The sequence below is a fragment of the Ovis aries genome, chromosome 11 (genome assembly GCF_016772045.2).
Source record: "Ovis aries strain OAR_USU_Benz2616 breed Rambouillet chromosome 11, ARS-UI_Ramb_v3.0, whole genome shotgun sequence".
In the NCBI taxonomy this organism is placed as follows: domain Eukaryota; kingdom Metazoa; phylum Chordata; class Mammalia; order Artiodactyla; family Bovidae; genus Ovis; species Ovis aries.
In genome coordinates, this window is record NC_056064.1 from 57,127,685 (window position 1) to 57,145,813 (window position 18,129).

The window sequence follows — 18,129 nt, forward strand, 5'->3', positions numbered from 1 at the left end:
AGTCATAAGCAATCTGTAAACAAATGGGTGTGTATCTGTGTGTGTGTTCCAATAAAACTTTATTTACACTAACAGGCAGTGGGCCATAATTTGCAGAATATCCTTGCTGTAGAATAGCCCACATCTGGATTTGGCCAGCAGCTTTTTCATGCTGTGGCTCACTTCTTCTTCTATCCCTTGTATTTCTGATTAGATGTAAGTAATTGATCATGGGGGCTTCTCTGGTGGCTCAGCAGTAAAGAATCTGCCTGCAGTGCAGGAGATGTGGGTTCAATTCCTGGGCTGGGAAGATGCCTTGGAGTTAGGAAATGGCAACCCACTCCAGTGTGCTTGCCTGGGAAATCCCATGGACAGAGGAGCCTGGCGGGCTACAGTCCAGGGGGTTGTAAAGAATCGGACGCAACTTAGCAACTAAAGAACAAGCTGATCTTTAGATTCAGGCTCAGCTGCTTTGGCACAAGCACCTGCAGGCAGTGATGGCTGCTTCCTAACGCCTGGCGTCTTGGACAGAGTGTGTCTGCTTGCCACAGGTTGTTTCATAAGCAGGCGTTACCCTCTGCAGCTAGATTCGCTTCAGTAAAATTCTGCCTATCCTGTCAGTACCCATGAGGATGATCCTTCTCTAGTCAAAGAGATGAACTGACGGTGATCACTTCTGGTGATTTGCAAAATTTGTATAAAAAGCCTTAACATTTAACTCAGTGATTTACTGCTGAGAATTTATACCCGAGGAAGTGATTTAGAATGTGGCAAATATTTTGCCATAGAGGTGTTCATCACAGCATTAGCTGTAAGATCAGAAAACAAGGAGCTTGGGACTTCTCTGACTGTCCTGTGGCTGAGACTCCCTGCCTCCAGTGCAGAGAATCCAGGTTCAATACTTGGCTGGGGACTAAGGTCCCACGCGCTGTGTGATGTGGCCAAAAAAAATTTTATTTAAAAAAAAAAAAAGAAAACAAGGAGGTAGATTGGATGCCCATCATTACAGGATCAATTACAGAGGAATGATTATTTGAAGTGCTCTGCAGCCAAGTGAACCATGGTGAAGAAATGTCACATTAAATGGAATTTATGATATCGTCTTGGGTGGAAACGGCAGCTTTAAAATCGGGATGGATGAATAGCTAGGTATTGTTTTTTTATATTATTGGAGTATAATTGCTTTACAATGTTGTATTGGCTTCTGCTGTGCAACAAAGTGAATCAGCCATACGTCTACATATATCCCACCCCTCTTGGAATGCCTGCTCACCCACCCTAGTCCCACCCCTCGAGGTCACCACAGAGCACCAGCTTGGCTCCCTGTGCTCTACACCGGCAACCAGGTATTATTTATACTCAAAATATACTGTATCAGTGACCATATATCATCTGCCCTCGGAGGGCAGACACACTGAAACCATACTCACAGAAAACTAGTCAATCTCATCACACTAGGACCGCAGCCTTGTCTAGCTCAAGGAAACCAAGCCATGCCCGTGGAGCCACCTAAGATGGGAGGGTCATGGCGGAGAGGTCTGACAGAATGTGGTCCACTGGAGAAGGGAATGGCAAGCCACTTCAGGATTTTTGCCTTGAGAACCCCATGAACAGTATGAAAAGGCAAAATGATAGGATACTGAAAGAGGAACTCCCCAGGTCCGTAGGTGCCCAATATGCTACTGGAGATCAGTGGAGAAATAACTCCAGAAAGAATGAAGGGATGGAGCCAAAGCAAAAACAATACCCAGTTGTGGATGTGACTGGTGATAGAAGCAAGGTCCGATGCTGTAAAGAGCAATATTGCACAGGAACCTGGAATGTCAGGTCCGTGAATCAAGGCGAATTGGAAGTGGTCAAACAAGAGATGGCAAGGGTGAACGTCGACATTCTAGGAATCAGCGAACTAAAATGGACTGGAATGGGTGAATTTAACTCAGATGACCATTATATCTACTACTGTGGGCAGGAATACCTTAGAAGAAATGGAGTAGCCATCATGGTCAACAAAAGAGTCTGAAATCCAGTACTTGGATGCAATCTCAAAAACGACAGAATGATCTCTCCAAGGCAAACCATTCAATATCACGGTAATCCAAGTCTATGCCCCAGCCAGTAATGCTGAAGAAGCTGAAGTTAAATGGTTCTATGAAGACCTACCAGACCTTTTAGAACTAACACCCAAAAAGATGTCCTTTTCATTATAGGGGACTGGAATGCAAAAGTAGGAAATCAAGAAATACCTGGAGTAACAGGCAAATTTGGCCTTGGAATGCAGAATGAAGCTGGGCAAAGACTAATAGAGTTTTGCCAAGAAAATGCACTGGTCATAGCAAACACCCTCTTCCAACAACACTAGAGAAGACTCTACACATGGACATCACCAGATGGTCAACACAGAAATCAGATTGATTATATTCTTTGCAGCCAAAGATGGAGAAGCTCTATACAGTCAACAAAAACAAGACCAGGAGCTGACTGTGGCTCAGATCATGAACTCCTTGTTACCAAATTCAGACTCAAATTGAAGAAAGTAGGGAAAACCACTAGACCATTCAGGTATGACCTAAATCAAATCCCTCATGATTATACAGTGGAAGTGAGAAATAGATTTAAGGGCCTAGATCTGATAGATAGAGTGCCTGATGAACTATGGAATGAGGTTCGTGACATTGTACAGGAGACAGGGATCAAGACCATCCCCATGGAAAAGAAATGCAAAAAAGCAAAATGGCTGTCTGGCGAGGCCTTACAAATAGCTGTGAAAAGAAGAGAGGCAAAAAGCAAAGGAGAAAAGGAAAGATATAAGCATCTGAATGCAGAGTTCCAAAGAATAGCAAGAAGAGATAAGAAAGCCTTCTTCAGAGATCAATGCAAAGAAATAGAGGAAAAGAACAGAATGGGAAAGACTAGAGATCTCTTCAAGAAAATTAGAGATACCAAGGGAAAATTTCATGCAAAGATGGGCTCGATAAAGGACAGAAATGGTATGGACCTAACAGAAGCAGAAGATATTAAGAAGAGGTGGCAAGAATACACAGAAGAACTGTACAAAAAGATCTTCATGACCCAGATAATCACGATGGTGTGATGACTCATCTAGAGCCAGACATCCTGGAATGTGAAGTCAAGTGGGCCTTAGAAATCATCACTACGAACAAAGCTAGTGGAGGTGATGGAATTCCAGTTGAGCTATTTCAAATCCTGAAAGATGATGCTGTGAAAGTGCTGCATTCAATATGCCAACAAATTTGGAAAGCTCAGCAGTGGCCACAGGACTGGAAAAGGTCAGTTTTCATTCTAATCCCAAAGAAAGGCAATGCAAAAGAATGCTCAAACTACCGCACAATTGCACTCATCTCACATGCTAGTAAAGTAACGCTCAAAATTCTCCAAGCAAGGCTTCAGCAATACGTGAACCGTGAACTTCCAGATGTTCAAGCTGGTTTTAGAAAAGGCAGAGGAACCAGAGATTAAATTACCAACATCCCCTGGATCATGGAAAAAGCAAGAGAGTTCCAGGAATACATCTATTTCTGCTTTATTGACTATGCCAAAGCCTTTGACTGTGTGGATCACAATAAACTGTGGGAAATTCTGAAAGAGATGGGAATACAGACCACCTGACCTGCCTCTTGAGAAACCTATATGCAGGTCAGGAAGCAACAGTTAGAACTGGACATGGAACAACAGACTGGTTCCAAATAGGAAAAGGAGTATGTCAAGGCTGTATATTGTCACCCTGCTTATTTAACATCTATGCAGAGTACATCATGAGAAACGCTGGACTGGAAGAAACACAAGCTGGTATCAAGATTACCGGGAGAAATATCAATAACCTCAGATATGCAGATGACACCACTCTCATGGCAGAAAGTGAAGAGGAACTAAAAAGCCTCTTGAGGAAAGTGACAGAGGAGAATGAAAAAGTTGACTTAAAGCTCAACATTCAGAAAACGAAGATCATGGCATCTGGTCCCATCACTTCATGGGAAATAGATGTGGAAACAGTGTCAGACTTTATTTTGGGGGGCTCTAAAATCACTGCAGATGGTGACTGCAGCCATGAAATTAAGATACTTACTCCTTGGAAGAAAAGTTATGACCAACCTAGACAGCATATTGAAAAGCAGAGACATTACTTTGCCATCAAAGGTCCGTCTAGTCAAGGCTATAGTTTTTCCAGTGATCATGTATGAATGTGAGAGTTGGACTGTGAAGAAAGCTGAGTGCCGAAGAATTGATGCTTTTGAACTGTGGTGTTGGAGAAGACTCTTGAGAGTCCCTTGGACTGCAAGGAGATCCTACCAGTCCATTCTGAAGATCAGCTCTGGGATTTCTTTGGAAGGAATGATGCTAAAGCTGAAGCTCCAGTACTTTGGCCACCTCATGGGAAGAGTTGACTCATTGGAAAAGACTCTGATGCTGGGAGGGATTGGGGTCAGGAGGAGAAGGGGACGACAGAGGATGAGATGGCTGGATGGCATCACTGACTAGCTAGACATGAGTCTGAGTGAACTCCGGGAGATGGTGATGGACAGGGAGGCCTGGCGTGCTGCGATTCATGGGGTTGCAAAGAGTCGGACACGACTGAGCCACTGAACTGAACTGAAACATATATTATAACTTCTATCAATCACCATGTTTCCAGCACTACTCCAATATTTTATATTAACTCACACAGTCCTTACAGCAACCTTATGGGGTGGATGGTATTTCTTCTGTCATATGACAAGTGAGAAAGGTGAGGCACACCGCATTTGATAAACATCCCCAGGACCACAACAACAGTAAGTGGCCAGGGAACATTCAAGCCCAGAACACAGAAGCACTGTAGTAACTGCCCAGGGGCCAGGAGAGAGGCGTCTGGAAGGTTTACCCTCAAATGCCAGCCCTGAATATCCATCGGAAGGACTGTTGCTGAAGCTGAAGCTCCAATACTTTGACCATCTGATGCGAAGAGCCGACTCCTTGGAAAAGACCCTGATGCTGGGAAAGATCGAAGGTGGGAGGAGAAAGGGACAACGGAAGATGAGATAGTTGGATGGCATCACTGACTCAATGGACATGAGTTTGAGCAACCTCTGGGAGTTGGTGATGGACAGGGAAGCCTGGCATGCTGCAGTCCATGGAGCCACAAAGAGTCGGACACAACTCAGCGACTGAACAACAACGGGGGATATCTGTTGAATTTTCTCTCCTTTTTTCCTACTCTTTTCTCATCTGTGGTTGCTACTTTTCTGACTTTTTTTTTTTAACTAAGTTAAAAATAGTACACGCTCATTCTGTCTAGCCATCTCAGCCTCCCTAAACCCAGAGAGTTCTAGGGCTGTATAGACAGTCCCCGCCCCCACACTAAGTCATTAATGGCTTATTTGCAAAGTGCCCCAGCCCAGCCCCTGCCCTGGTTGCCCTGATCCACCTTCCCTGGGGGGCAGCCGCCCTGCGTCCTCCCAGAAGCTGGCACCCGGTGTGTGTTGATGACAATTATAGTGTCTCCTCCAGAACAAATCCAGAGCAGGCATTTCTCATTGTCAGGCGCGGGCGTGAGTGTAATTTCTCAAGTCCCCCTTTGTACTGACTGACCAAAGCTAAAGTGATTTTTTTTTTTTTGGACACTGAGGTCAATTTGTCACAGTGATGCATTGATGTGATGGTTCTCTTCATAAAACTGATCCCCAAATGTAGTCTAGGCGGACGCGTTCATCCTTTTTCCAGCCCTAATCTTTTAACCTCTTTGGGAGAATAGCTTGTACCCACTCTGGGAGGCTTGGTGGTGGCTTCGGGTCAGAAGCAACCAGCCTGGACCTGGACCTGAACTGAGGGTGTGAACACTGGATGCTGAGTCGATGTGGGTCCGCTCCTGGCCCAAGCCGCTCCCCCAGACCCCGGCCGCAGGCGTGACGGTCGGTGCCCCGCCCTGGCCTGGGGCCCGCCTCTGGAGCTCCCTGCTCCAGACCTGCCCGGGGCTGAGCCCACCGCCGGCAGCCCCCACCCCACCTCGCCTGCCTCTCTTTCCTGAGCAGCTCTTCCCCCTCTCAGGCACGTGTGGGAGAAAGACGGCGTCGCGCTGAGCACGGAGGGCAACCCCCGCGTCCGCCTGGACGGCAGCGGCTCCCTGCGCATCTCGCAGACCTGGTCCGGGGACATCGGCACCTACACCTGCCGGGTGCTCTCGGCCGGCGGCAACGACTCCCGCAGCGCCCACCTGCGCGTGAGGTGAGCCCGCCTCGGGACGCGGAGGCGCAGGAGCGAGGGGCCGGGGCGGCCTGACCGGGCCTTTCCCAGCTCGGGGAGGCCGCCGTCTAGGGCGCGGAGCCTGGGTTACGGCTTTGGCCGGTTGGGCTCCAAAGCCGGCACGCGGTCTCTGGATAGAGGGCCCAAGGCTTGGCCGGGGGCTGAGTGCTAGACGTCACGGGGGCTCAGACCGAGTCCTGGCGCCCCCTGACTCGAGACCTCCCGGGGGGCCCACCGCGCCTGTCTCCTCCAGGCAGCTGCCTCACGCCCCCGAGCACCCCGTGGCGACCCTCAGTACCTCGGAGAGGAGGGCCATCAACCTGACGTGGGCCAAGCCCTTCGACGGCAACAGCCCGCTGATCCGCTACGTCCTGGAGATGTCCGAGAACAGTAAGGTTCCGCGCCCGCACCCCGCACCCACCGCAGGCAGGGCGGCCCGCTCCCCAGTGCGGAGCCGCGGCGTGCGCCTCCCTTGCGTCCTGTGATGAGGGAGCGGGGTGAGGCACTGGCTGGCCCCGGAGCCCAGCGCCCAGAAGTCTCCCAGACGCCGGTCATTAGTTTTCTTCTTATTTCTCCTTATTCTCCACCCCCAAGCTGTGAGCTCCCAAATTAGCAGGCATCACTTGAAGGGTGTTTTAAATACAGCTTGCTCATCAATTTGAGGGGGAAATAGGATAGGAAGGCCAAGTGCATCTCAGTTCTGGTGAGCCCGGCTCCATCCCCAGTCAGTACCCTCCAAGCCTGGGACACGCGGGCTAAGAGGACCCAGGAAAGTGACATGGCCAGTCTCTACTGGACCAAGCTGGGCGGGAGGTATTAAGTATGAGGCTGGAGCGCTGCAGGGAGTGAGAGCAGGAGGAAGCATGCCCCCCAAAGATGCCCACCTCTGCCTCCACCCTCTGTCCCGGCAGATGCCCCCTGGACGGTGCTCCTGGCCAGCGTGGACCCTGAAACTACCTCGGTGACCGTCAAGGGCTTGGTCCCCGCACGGTCCTACCAGTTCCGTCTTTGTGCTGTCAACGACGTGGGGAAGGGACAGTTCAGCAAGGACACGGAGAGGTGAGGGGCGCAGGGTGGGCATCGGGGGCTCCAGTGGAGGGTGGGGGCCGGGCGGGGCCATCTGCTGCCAAAACCACCGTGGCGGGGGGCCCCCGGCTGCCAGGTGCGTCCTGGTGGCTCCTCTCGGACGGACGGGGGTAACCGTACTGACGCCAGTCTCACAGGGAGGCAGAAAAAAATCAGGCGTTACGAGTGAAGGGCTGTGAGCAGCGCCTGACAAGGGATAAGCCCTAATCCGGTTGAGCTGTGCGTCTCTCTGTGAGCCACACAAGTTCCAACACTCACCCATTCTGCTCCACATCCACGTCACCAAGTGTACGTAAAGTTCCAGAATCACCAAGGATCCCCTTGGACCTCCGTGTGCAATGCTTTGCATGGCTCAGACCCCATGAAGCCTTCAACAAGCCTTTTTTTTTTAAATGACGACAGTTGAACAGCAACATAGTTCATCCACTCTAATACCTACTTATATGTAGGAGGCACATATCTACCCACCTAGATCCCGGTAGGGCAAGCAGCGCCCTCTACTGAGAAAGGAGACATCCGGTCAGAGTGACAGTGACCCCCAATCCCATGCCCCAGAGCTGTGTGCTTTGCTCTTTTTTTTTTTAATGCTTCTTTGCAGATGGATTGGGATATCATGGGCATGAAGCAGTATGAGTTTGAGACGTGCAGTGTGGTGTGACACGCTCCTATATGGCAAAATGGTTACCCCTGTGGTGTTAGCTGACACCCCCATCCTGTCACATAATTACCGCTTCTTTTTTGTCGTGAGAACATTTTAAATCCCCTCTCTTAGCAACCTCCAAGGGGATAATACAGTGTCATTAGCTATAATCACCAGGCGTGCATTCTCTCCTCAGAACTGGTTACTCTTACCCCTGCAAGTTTACACCTTCTGAACAGCATCTCCCCATTCCCTCCACCCCCAGCCCCTATTAATCACCACTCTCCTCTGTTTCTCTGAGCTCGGCTCGCCCAGATTGCACGTAGCCGTGAGGTCACGCAGTGTTTGTCTTTCTCTGCTGACTGCCTTCGTTGAGCACAGTGCCCCCCGGCCCATCCGTATTGTTGCAGATGGCAGAGTTTCTTTCTCGTGGCTGGAAAATACTTCATTGTGTAGCTATGTTACGTCTTCTTTAACCAGTCATTCCTTGATGGGGCGTTTAAGTTGGTTTCATCTCTTGGTTACTGTGAACAGCGCTGCAGTGAATAAGGGGGTGCAGATACGTTGTTGAGGTCCTATGGATGGCTGGATTGTATGTAGTACTGCTTGCAATTTTGGGCGGAAGGAACCTCTATGCTGTTTTCCATAGTTTCTAGACCAATTCATCTTCCCACCAGCAGCGCCTAAAGGGCTCCTTTTAGCCCCACCTTGCCGACATTTGTTATCTCTTGTCTTTGGATAATAGCCACTCTGCCGGGTGTAAGGTGATTCCTCGCTGTAGTTTTGATTTGCATTTCCCTGTTGATTTGTGATCTTGAGCATGTTTTCTTGGACCTATTGGTCATTCATTTGTCTTCTCTGGAAAAACCGTGCAGCCCATTTGTGCATTTTTTTACTCAGATGTTTAGGTTTTGGCTACTGAGTTGTATGAGCTCTTTATATATTCTGGATGTTAACCCAGTATCAGATATATGGTTTGCAGATATGTTCTCCCATTCTGTAGACTGCCTTTTCATCTTGTCGTTTCTCTTGCTGTGCAGACGCTTCTTAGTTTGATATAGTCCTGCTTATTTGTTTCTCTTTTGTTACTTGTGTTTTTGGTACCATATCCAGGAAATAGCTGCCAAGACCAATGCCAAGGAGCTTTCCCCCTACGTTTTAGTCTAGGAGTTTTATAGTTTCAGGTCTTAAGTTTGTCTTTAATCCATTTCAAGTTAAAAAAGTTTTTTTGTGATGGATGTAAGATACGGGTCCAGTCGCCTTCTTCTGCATGTGGACTTCCAATTTTCCCAACATCATTTATTGAAGAGACTGTCCTCTCCCCACTGAGAAGAGTTCATATTGTTAAAATGTCCGTATCACCCTAAGCCATCTATTGAGTCAATCCCATCCCTATCACAATTCCAATGGTATTTTTCACAGAAACAGAAAAAACAATCCTGAAATTTGGATAGAGCCACAAAAAATACCCAAATACCCAAAACAATCCTGAGAACAAAGCACAGAGCCAGAGGCATCATACTCCTTGATTCCAAACTATACTACAAAGCTATAGTCACCAACACAGCCACTCTTCCAAAACGAGACACACAGGGCATTCCCTGAGTGGTTAGGACTCAGCAGTTTCACTGCCATGGCCTGGGTTCAATCCCTGTTCAGGGAACTAAAATCCTACAAGCCGGGCAGCACAGCCACACACACACAGAAATGAAATAGGCATGCAGATCAATGGAGCAGAATCGAGAGCCCAGAAATAAGCAGTCATAATCTTTGCTAAGGGAGCCATGAATGCGCTTTGCTCTCAAATGTGTACCCAGACCCCTCCCCACACCCAGGTTAGATCCGTCATTGTGGTTTTCCCTGCAGTTCCCGTGAATTTGAGTCCTTCTGGCTTTTACGAGCCAGACGCCATTGAGGCGTGACACTCTAGCAGGGGGAGGAAGTGGCATGGAGATTTAGTCATTCACCATTTTTGTTTTTTTGTTTTTGGGGTTTTTTTTTTTGCAATTATTCTTTTCATTTTCTTGCTACAGCAGGGCTTAGTTGTGGCCCTGGGATCCTTCCTGGCAGTCCTCAAGCTTCTCTCGAGTTGTCGCATGAGGGCTCCAGAGCACACCGGCTCAGTGGTTGTGGCTCATGGGCCTCGTTGCCCTGGGGCATGTGGGATCTTAGTTCCCTAACCAGGGATCAAACCTGCGCCCCTGCATTGGAAGGTAGATTTGTAACCACTGAACCACCAGGGAGAGCCCTCATTCACTGTATATTGAGCATCTGCTGTGGGCCAGGCCACGTTTGGACCATGAGGGGCGGTGCCGAGAACCAAATAAAACACAGACTCAACCTTCCAGAGCCACGAACTCCCAATAACAGGAAGCCCTGCAGTGCAGGGAAACCATGCTATAACTTCTCCAGTCATTCAGGCTTCCCTTTGTAACACTGAGTCATCTTCCTACTGAATCTGCATCCTAAGGGCCCTGAGTCACACAGCAAAAGCTTAAATTACCCTCACTCCGGGCTGCACAAAGACATGGGAGGGTGTGGTACATTTTAGAAAAGCTATCCACTGGGACACACACAAAAATAAACAAACAGGGAAAGGCATCATCAGAAATAATTAACTCTTATTGTTCGCGGATGCCTGTCAGTTATGTGAAAAATCCACGGAGGTGGAACGCCGCGTCGCCAGGCCATGCCAGAGAAAGATGTAGTGGCCCCGGGCTTCAGGGTATGGGGTCGGAGGAGGGCTCAAACTCTGCCATACCCGGCCTGCCCCACCCGGGTCAAGGTCCAGCTGGTTAGTGAAGGAAGCCTGTTTCGAGTTCACCACCAGCTGGTAACAGGGAGGTGAGTGTTTTAAACACTTCTACTTCTAAAATTTTCAAACACTCATGACCTCCACCAGACCCAACGGCAGCTTCTTTGACAAATGGGAAACCGAGGCCTGGGTCCCTCGACTGCACAGAAAATACACTCATCTGGTGCTTTCCAGGGACTTTCCTGGTGGCTCAGTGATAAAGAGCCCACCTGCCATTGCAGGAGACGCAAGTTCAATCCTGGGTCGGGAAGATCCCCTGGAGGAGGAAATGGCAGCCCACTCCAGGATTCTTGCCTGGAGAACCCCGTGGAGCCTGGCAGGCTATAGTCCATGGGATCGCGAAGGGTCTGCCGTGACTTAGCGACTGAACAACAATTTGCCAACAGGGAGTGTTTTGAAAAGACATTGCATCGTTCGAGCTTCAACCACTTTTATAAAGCAGACAAATGGAGCTTTATTATATTGCTTTTTCAGATAAAGAAACAAGCTCAGAGAGGTTAAATGACTTGCCCAAAGGCACACAGCAATTGCGCAGAGTCTGCAGGGACTGAGTAGGGGTGGGGTCTCTTCATATCCCTTTAAACTTCCGTGTTTGCCGTCGAGACAAGGAGTGAAAAGACCTGTCCGTCCTTGGTATTTTCCAGGGTCTCCCTTCCTGAAGAGCCCCCCACAGCCCCTCCACAGAACGTCATCGCCAGTGGCCGGACCAACCAGTCCATCATGATCCAGTGGCAGCCGCCCCCTGAGAACCACCAAAACGGCATCCTCAAGGGCTACATCATCAGGTAGGCATCCACCCCAAGGACAGCAGAGGGGAGAAGGGGGCAGAGACGGGGAGGGTTGGGAGTGGGTTGGGAAATAGAGCAGGTTCGTGGCAGGTCCTTCTCTAACAAGGACGAGACAAGAAATGCCTACCCTACACTAGGAAGGATTGAGGCTAGACATCCAGAAGAACTTCCAGCGGTGAGAGCCTCGGAATCCAATAGGAATGGTGAGAGAGGAGCTACAGTGAAGTCTCCTTAAGGCTGTATGCATGGGCAAGTCTGTCAGACATCAGGGCTATAGGGAGACAGGCAACTCTCCAAGGCCAGGTTTCCCCAGTGGGTAAACTACTTGGCCAAGAATGGTTAAAACGTGGAAATCTGGGGACTTCCTTGGCGGTCCAGTGGTTCAGACTGTGCTTCTACTGCGGGGGCCATGGGTTTGATCCCCGGTCAGGGAATTAAGATCCAACATGCTGCATGGCACGGCCAAAAAAAACATGGAATTCCTTTCTTTGGTCTTTATGGCAAAATGAAGCCCAGTTTTATAGCCTTTTATTTTTCAGTTTAACTGTGGACACTTTGAAGAAGTGAAGGTATTAGTCGTTCAGTCGTGTCTGACTCTTTGCAACTCCATGGACTGTAGCCCACCAGGCTCCTTATTGGTAACCTAAAAGCATATTATTAAGTTGTAACTAAAATTTGGTGTTCAGAAAAGAAGATTTGGGCCTGTTATTTGAAACTACTGAGAACTCTTATCAATATTCTGAACTCGGGCTGGTTGCGAAATGCTGGGCAACTTCCCATACACTTCTTTCCTGAACACTCACAGCATTGAAAGCCCCTAATTTTGGAAAAAGTTATTATTGGTTTGGCTACTCCATAGTCAGTTAATTGTGCTGTGGGTTTTCTGGTGACTAAAGGGCAGCGGTTCTCAGAGTGTGGTCCCTGAACCAGCCGTGTCAGTATGAGAACTAGACAGGAATGAAAATTCTTAGGTCCCACCCCTGAACTACTGAATGGGGAACTTTGGGGAGAGCCCAGCAAGCTGTGTTTTGACAAGCTTTTCAGGTGTCCTTAACGCACACTAAGGCTTTGAGAACCGCTGATGTGGGGCTTCGTGATGCCTCAGAGTAACCTGGGGCCTCTAATTCCCTAATAGTTAGAATCGAAAGTACATGGGCATTGTGGTTCTCCCGTAAGCTATCCATCCTCCAAAATGTGCCTGTTCAGATCCCATTTCTTTATCGCCCTGTGTTCTCTTCCCAGTGGAGGGTGGAACTTGGTAGAGCAGGTAGCCTCAGGACTTTTGTCTCCAGCAAAGTGAGTGGCTGTCAAAAAAGGGAGCCATTCTCCTAGAGCAAAAAGGAAAATCAGCCCAAAGTTTGGAGACCACTGTCCCATCAATGACCCCACAAAGCTGAAACCAGTGAGATCTTCCCAGGAGCTCTCAGCATCCTGTTAACCATCCCACCAACGTCCTCCTCCCCCATCAAAAACAGTAGTCCAGACACATCCCCTAGACCTGTGTTATCCAGTAGGGTAGCCTCTGGTCTCTTGCAACTATTTAAATTAATAAAAAGAAATTAAATGACGAGGAAATTAAATTAAATGTAATTCCTCAGTTGCACCTAAGCACATCTCAGGTGCCCAGCAGCTACCCGATGTGGACCATTTCCGCCATCACAGTTTCCTGGACACGGGGCCACGCAGGCTGACTCTCACCCTTGGCATCCTGGCTTTCTCCTCAGGTACTGCCTGGCCGGGCTTCCTGTCGGGTACCAGTATAAGAACATCACGGATGCCGAAGTCAACAACCTGCTGCTCGAGGACCTCATCATCTGGACCAACTACGAGATCGAGGTGGCCGCCTACAACAGCGCCGGGCTGGGCGTCTACAGCAGCAAAGTCACCGAGTGGACGCTACAGGGGGGTGAGTGGGCACAGTGCCCGCTGCTTCTCCTTCTCCAAGCTCTGTGCCTGTGGGATCCTATACTCGCCCAGTCCTAACGTGGGCTTCCCAGGTGGCTCAGACAGTAAAGAATCTGCCTGCCGTGCAGCAGATCTGGGTTTGATCCCTGGGTCGGGAAGATCCCTTGGAGAAGGAAATGACAACCCACTAGAGTATCTCTGTCTGGGGAATCCCATGGACAGAGGAGCCTGGAGGGCTACCGTCCATGGGGTCAGAAAGAGTCGGACAGAACCGGGCGACCGAGCAGCAGCAGCGCCAGTCCTGACCGCCTCAGCCATGTCACCCGTTTAATCCAGCCCCAGGCTATTGCACCGGAGAAGGCACTGGCACCCCACTCCAGTCCTCTTGGCTGGAAAATCCCATGGACAGGGGGAGCCTGGTGGGCTGCAGTCCATGGGGTTGCTAAGAGTTGGACATGACTGAGCGACTTCACTTTCACTTTTCACTTTCATGCATTGGAGAAGGCAATGGCAACCCACTCCAGTGTTCTTGCCTGGAGAATCCCAGGGACGGGGGAGCCTGGTGGGCTGCCGTCTGTGGGGTCGCACAGAGTTGGACAAGACTGAAGCGACTTAGCAGCAGCAGCAGGCTATTGGACACTGTGCCCAGTTACCCTGTAGGGCGGGAGGATGGAGGAGAAGATGAAGAGGTTAGGGTGGGTGTGATGAAGGCAGAGGCTTCAGGGGCACAGGGACCTTCTGCGAAGTTTCCCATTAACTGGATCATGAAACAGCTAACATTTAGCATCATACCTAAAAACCACCCTGAGCATTTTCAGATTCATCACTTGTATTTATGGGCATCCTGTGAAATGGGCCAGACCGATTTTATTAAACCCAAACTAATCTACAGAAGCTTCCCAGGTGGCTCAGTGGTAAAGAGTCCGCCTGCCAAGCAGGAGACGCCAGTTCGATCCCTGGGTTGGGAAGATCCCCTGGAGAAGGGAATGGCTACCCACTCCAGTATTCTTGCCTGGAGAATCCCGTGAACAGAGGAGCCTGGCGGGCTACAGTCCATGGAGTCACAAAGAGTCAGACTCGACTTAGCGACTGAGCACACAGGCAATCTACAGCAAGAGAGCATCTCAAGTCTCCATGGCTGGGGGGGGGGGGGGCAGTATAAAGCTATGTCTGCAAACCTCATGTGTTTCCTCTGCTTCCCTGGGCCAGACAGACAGACAGACAGTGGCCCCTCCACCCACACCCCCACCTCTCTACTCTCCCCCAGTCCCCACAGTCCCTCCGGGCAACGTGCACGCCGAAGCCACCAACTCCACGACCATCCGCTTCACCTGGAATGCCCCCAGCCCCCAGTTCATCAACGGCATCAACCAGGGCTACAAGGTACGTGAGGTCTCTCCTGGCCCGGGGTGGAAGCCTGCAAGGAGGACTCGGGCTGGAGACGAGCGAAGCTGGAGGGTGCAGGAGGGCATCCCCGCTGTTTCTGAAATCACCGGTTCAGGCCAAGCAGAAGACATGTACGTGATCAAGGCAGAGGGCCTTGGGCTGTCCCCAAGTCCACATCCAGGCCCCGGGGAGCACAGACCTTGACCTGTCTGTGACCAGGTGCAACAGCGCAGTTTCAGTGAGACTGGGTTAGAAACAAAACCAGGTTTGTTTCAGGTGCAGACCCTCCGCAGAGCCGTGGCCCTATCAGAAAAATCTAAAACGCGCTTCTTACCCCTGAGCCGTGAGCTAAGGGGAGCGTGCAAGTCCTTGGACTGTACTTGACCCCCGCAGTGTGTTTAAGGGCTGGACTAGGACTCAGAGCCTGGATTAGAGTCCTGGCTCTGCCTCTCGCCGGCAACCTGGACCAGTGTGATAGTCCATCTGAGCACCCTTCCTTCGGTAAATATTTACTGAGCCCGACTCTATGCACGTCTAGCTGCTGGGGAAGCAAGATACATTCTGTTCCCTCATTTGTGCATGAAAATGATGCTAATTTTTATTCCTTGGGGCTATGTGGGGATTAAATGAGGATATTTGTAATTTTTTGAGCAGAATGGCAAACACCTAACAGGCCTTAGGGAAACGCTAGAAACAGGAGTGGAAGTGGACTAGCTGCGTGGACGGCCCTCACGCGGCACCACGGTCTGGGCGGCTTAAACACCAGAAGTGTATCCCCTGAAAGTTCTGGAAGCGGGAAGGCCGAGATCCGGGGGTCCTCGGGGTTGGTTCTGTCTGAGGCTTGTCTCCTTGGTGTGCAGACGGCCGCCTTCTCCATGTTCTCACGCAGGCAGGCAGCACGGGGGGCGGGGGGTGGTGACACGTGTCACCAGGAAGCCAGTCGTGCAGGGGAAAGAACTTCGGGCTCTGGCTTGGAGGCCAGGGATCTGGCGACCTGGCAGTAACCGCAGACACTTCCAGAACATTCTTAAACCACCCATGTGCAACAACCAAGAGTGTTTCTAGGACCTGCAGTCTCAGCGTTTATTGCTTCAAGGTCAAGGTGGTGGACAGGAAGAGACTGAGATTAAATCACTGAGAGAATTTTTCTGCTGGTGAACCAAGGAGAGGGACTTCCCAGGTGGCTCAGTGGTAAAGAACCCCCCTGCCAGTGCAGGAGACGTGAGACACATGTTCCATCTCTGGGTCAGGAAGATCCCCTGGAGGAGGGCATGGCAACCCACTCCAGGATTCTTACCTAGAGAATCCCACAGACAGAGGAGCCTGGCAGGCCACAGTCCATGGGGCCGCAGTGTCGGACATGACTGAAGTGACTTGGCACAGGACGGCAAAAAGGAGGGAGGGTCTGGGTTGGGACACCCTCCAGCTGTGGCATCTTCCTCCCGGGAAGGTGCATCACCGAGGCCGAGCCGGCCTTCCTGGGCCGAGGCTGCAGCTCTCACCGACAGTGCTGGCTGGCTGGAGAAACCTCTTAATTGGGACTCTGGGGGGCGGCAGGGGAGGGAAGGGGGAGGCTCGAATCGTGCAGAGGAGCTGAGCTGGGAACAATTAGCTTCTTGTTGCTGACTCTAAGTTTCCTTCCACCCTGGGGAGCCCTGGGCTGCAAACTTCTAAGGCAAATGGCTCCCAGAGGGCCAAGGAGACCAGCTCAGTGGCCAGGACAATTAGTGCAAAGACCCATTATGTGCCAGAGAGGGGGCTACAGAGGCCCACCTGACTTCCAGGTCTGGGCAATGCACAGCACCCACTCCCTGCTCCCTGAAAGTCAGCGGGAAGGAAGAGGCCAAATAGCTGGAGCATAAAAACAGGTAAGGAAGACTCGCTCGTGCTTAGACAGGGCACGTTCTAGCGCCAGGCAGTATGGGCTTCTCTCCCATACTTGTCTTGGGCAAGGTGCACAAGAGCCCTAAGAAGGAAGGCTTGTTATCATCACCCCCATTGCATTTCTTTATTTTTATTATTTTCTGGCCGTGCAGCACGTGGGATCTTAGTTCCCTGACCAGGGATCGAACCCACACCTCCTGCATTGGAAGTACAGAGTCTTGACCCCTGGACCACCAGGAACATCCCTCGTTTTATTTTATTTTAAACATTGATTTGTGCCGGGTCTTAGTTGCAACGTGTGAACTCTTAGTTGCGGCACGTGGGAGCTAGTTCCTTGACCAGCTCCCTGTATTGGGAGCTCAGAGTCTCAGCCACTGGACCACCAGGGACGTTCCCATCACCCCATGTTGTAGAGGAAGAAACTGAGGCGTGAGGACAGGTAATTTGTTCAAAGTAACCGAAAAGCTCAGATTCCAACTCCAGAGCCTACACCTTGCCTTGTATTAAAAATAGTGTCATGTGATTTAATTGTCAAATAATGACTGTAACTGATTTTCTCCAAGTGCAGATGATACAGGTGGGAATTTTGCTTCTTGCTCCTTCCACCTTCAGTGTCACAGGGAGAAAAAAAAGCAGTGTTTATCTCTTCCATCCTTCAGTAAGAAGGGACCTTTTTTCCCCTTTGAATTGTGAAAAAATTTCAAACATCTACAGAGTTAGAGAGGAAACTAAAATGACTAGATAAAACCATAACGCACCCTGGCTTCAACAGTTACCAGCACATGGCCCAGCATGTTCCCTCTATTTTGTTCTTATTTATTTACATGGCTGCGTGAGGTCTTAATTGCCCTGCAGCACGTGAGGTCTTAGTTCCCCGACCAGGGATGGAACCCGCTTCCCCTGCATTGGAAGGTGGATTCTTAACCACTGGACCATCAGGGAAGCCCTGTTCCCTCTATTTTCCAGCCTCTGTCCTAGAATATTTTTAAGACAATCCCAGGTATTGTATCCTTTCATCCGTTCATATTCCCGCAGAGAAACATTATAAAGTCTCTACTTAAAACCTCACCACAGTAACCACATTCTCATTATGGTGCCTTCTAATATCAATGGTCCCCTTAATAGCATCAGATACCCAGTCAGTGTTCAAATCTCCTGGTCTCCAAATCATTTCCTTTACTGGTTGGTTTATTTGCCTCAGGATCCAAAGGAAAGCCACACAGCTGCAGTTGGTTGGCGTTTTCTAGGTTTCAGTTGGTCCACGGGTTCTCTGTCCCCCTTTTTCTCCTTTTTAGTTTATTTTGTAAAGAAACTTAGTCATTTATCGTATAGAATTTTCCACAGCCTGGCTGGATCGGCTGATTGCATCCCTGTGGGGTCATTTAATTTATTCCTTTGAACAGTATATT

General features: G+C 49.9%; 1 protein-coding gene across 3 annotated transcripts in view; it reads left to right on the forward strand.

The window, feature by feature from the left end:
• The window catches only part of SDK2 (sidekick cell adhesion molecule 2), a 273,344-nt gene that overhangs the window by 187,537 nt on the left and 67,678 nt on the right, over window positions 1-18,129 (forward strand). For all 3 annotated transcript variants that reach the window (XM_027974022.2, XM_042256446.1, XM_060395037.1), the window contains exons 13-18: window positions 6,022-6,198; window positions 6,470-6,606; window positions 7,128-7,275; window positions 11,402-11,542; window positions 13,270-13,451; window positions 14,718-14,833. In XM_027974022.2, the coding sequence (XP_027829823.1) occupies window positions 6,022-6,198; window positions 6,470-6,606; window positions 7,128-7,275; window positions 11,402-11,542; window positions 13,270-13,451; window positions 14,718-14,833 (901 nt within the window). The remainder of the gene's footprint in view (window positions 1-6,021; window positions 6,199-6,469; window positions 6,607-7,127; window positions 7,276-11,401; window positions 11,543-13,269; window positions 13,452-14,717; window positions 14,834-18,129) is intronic.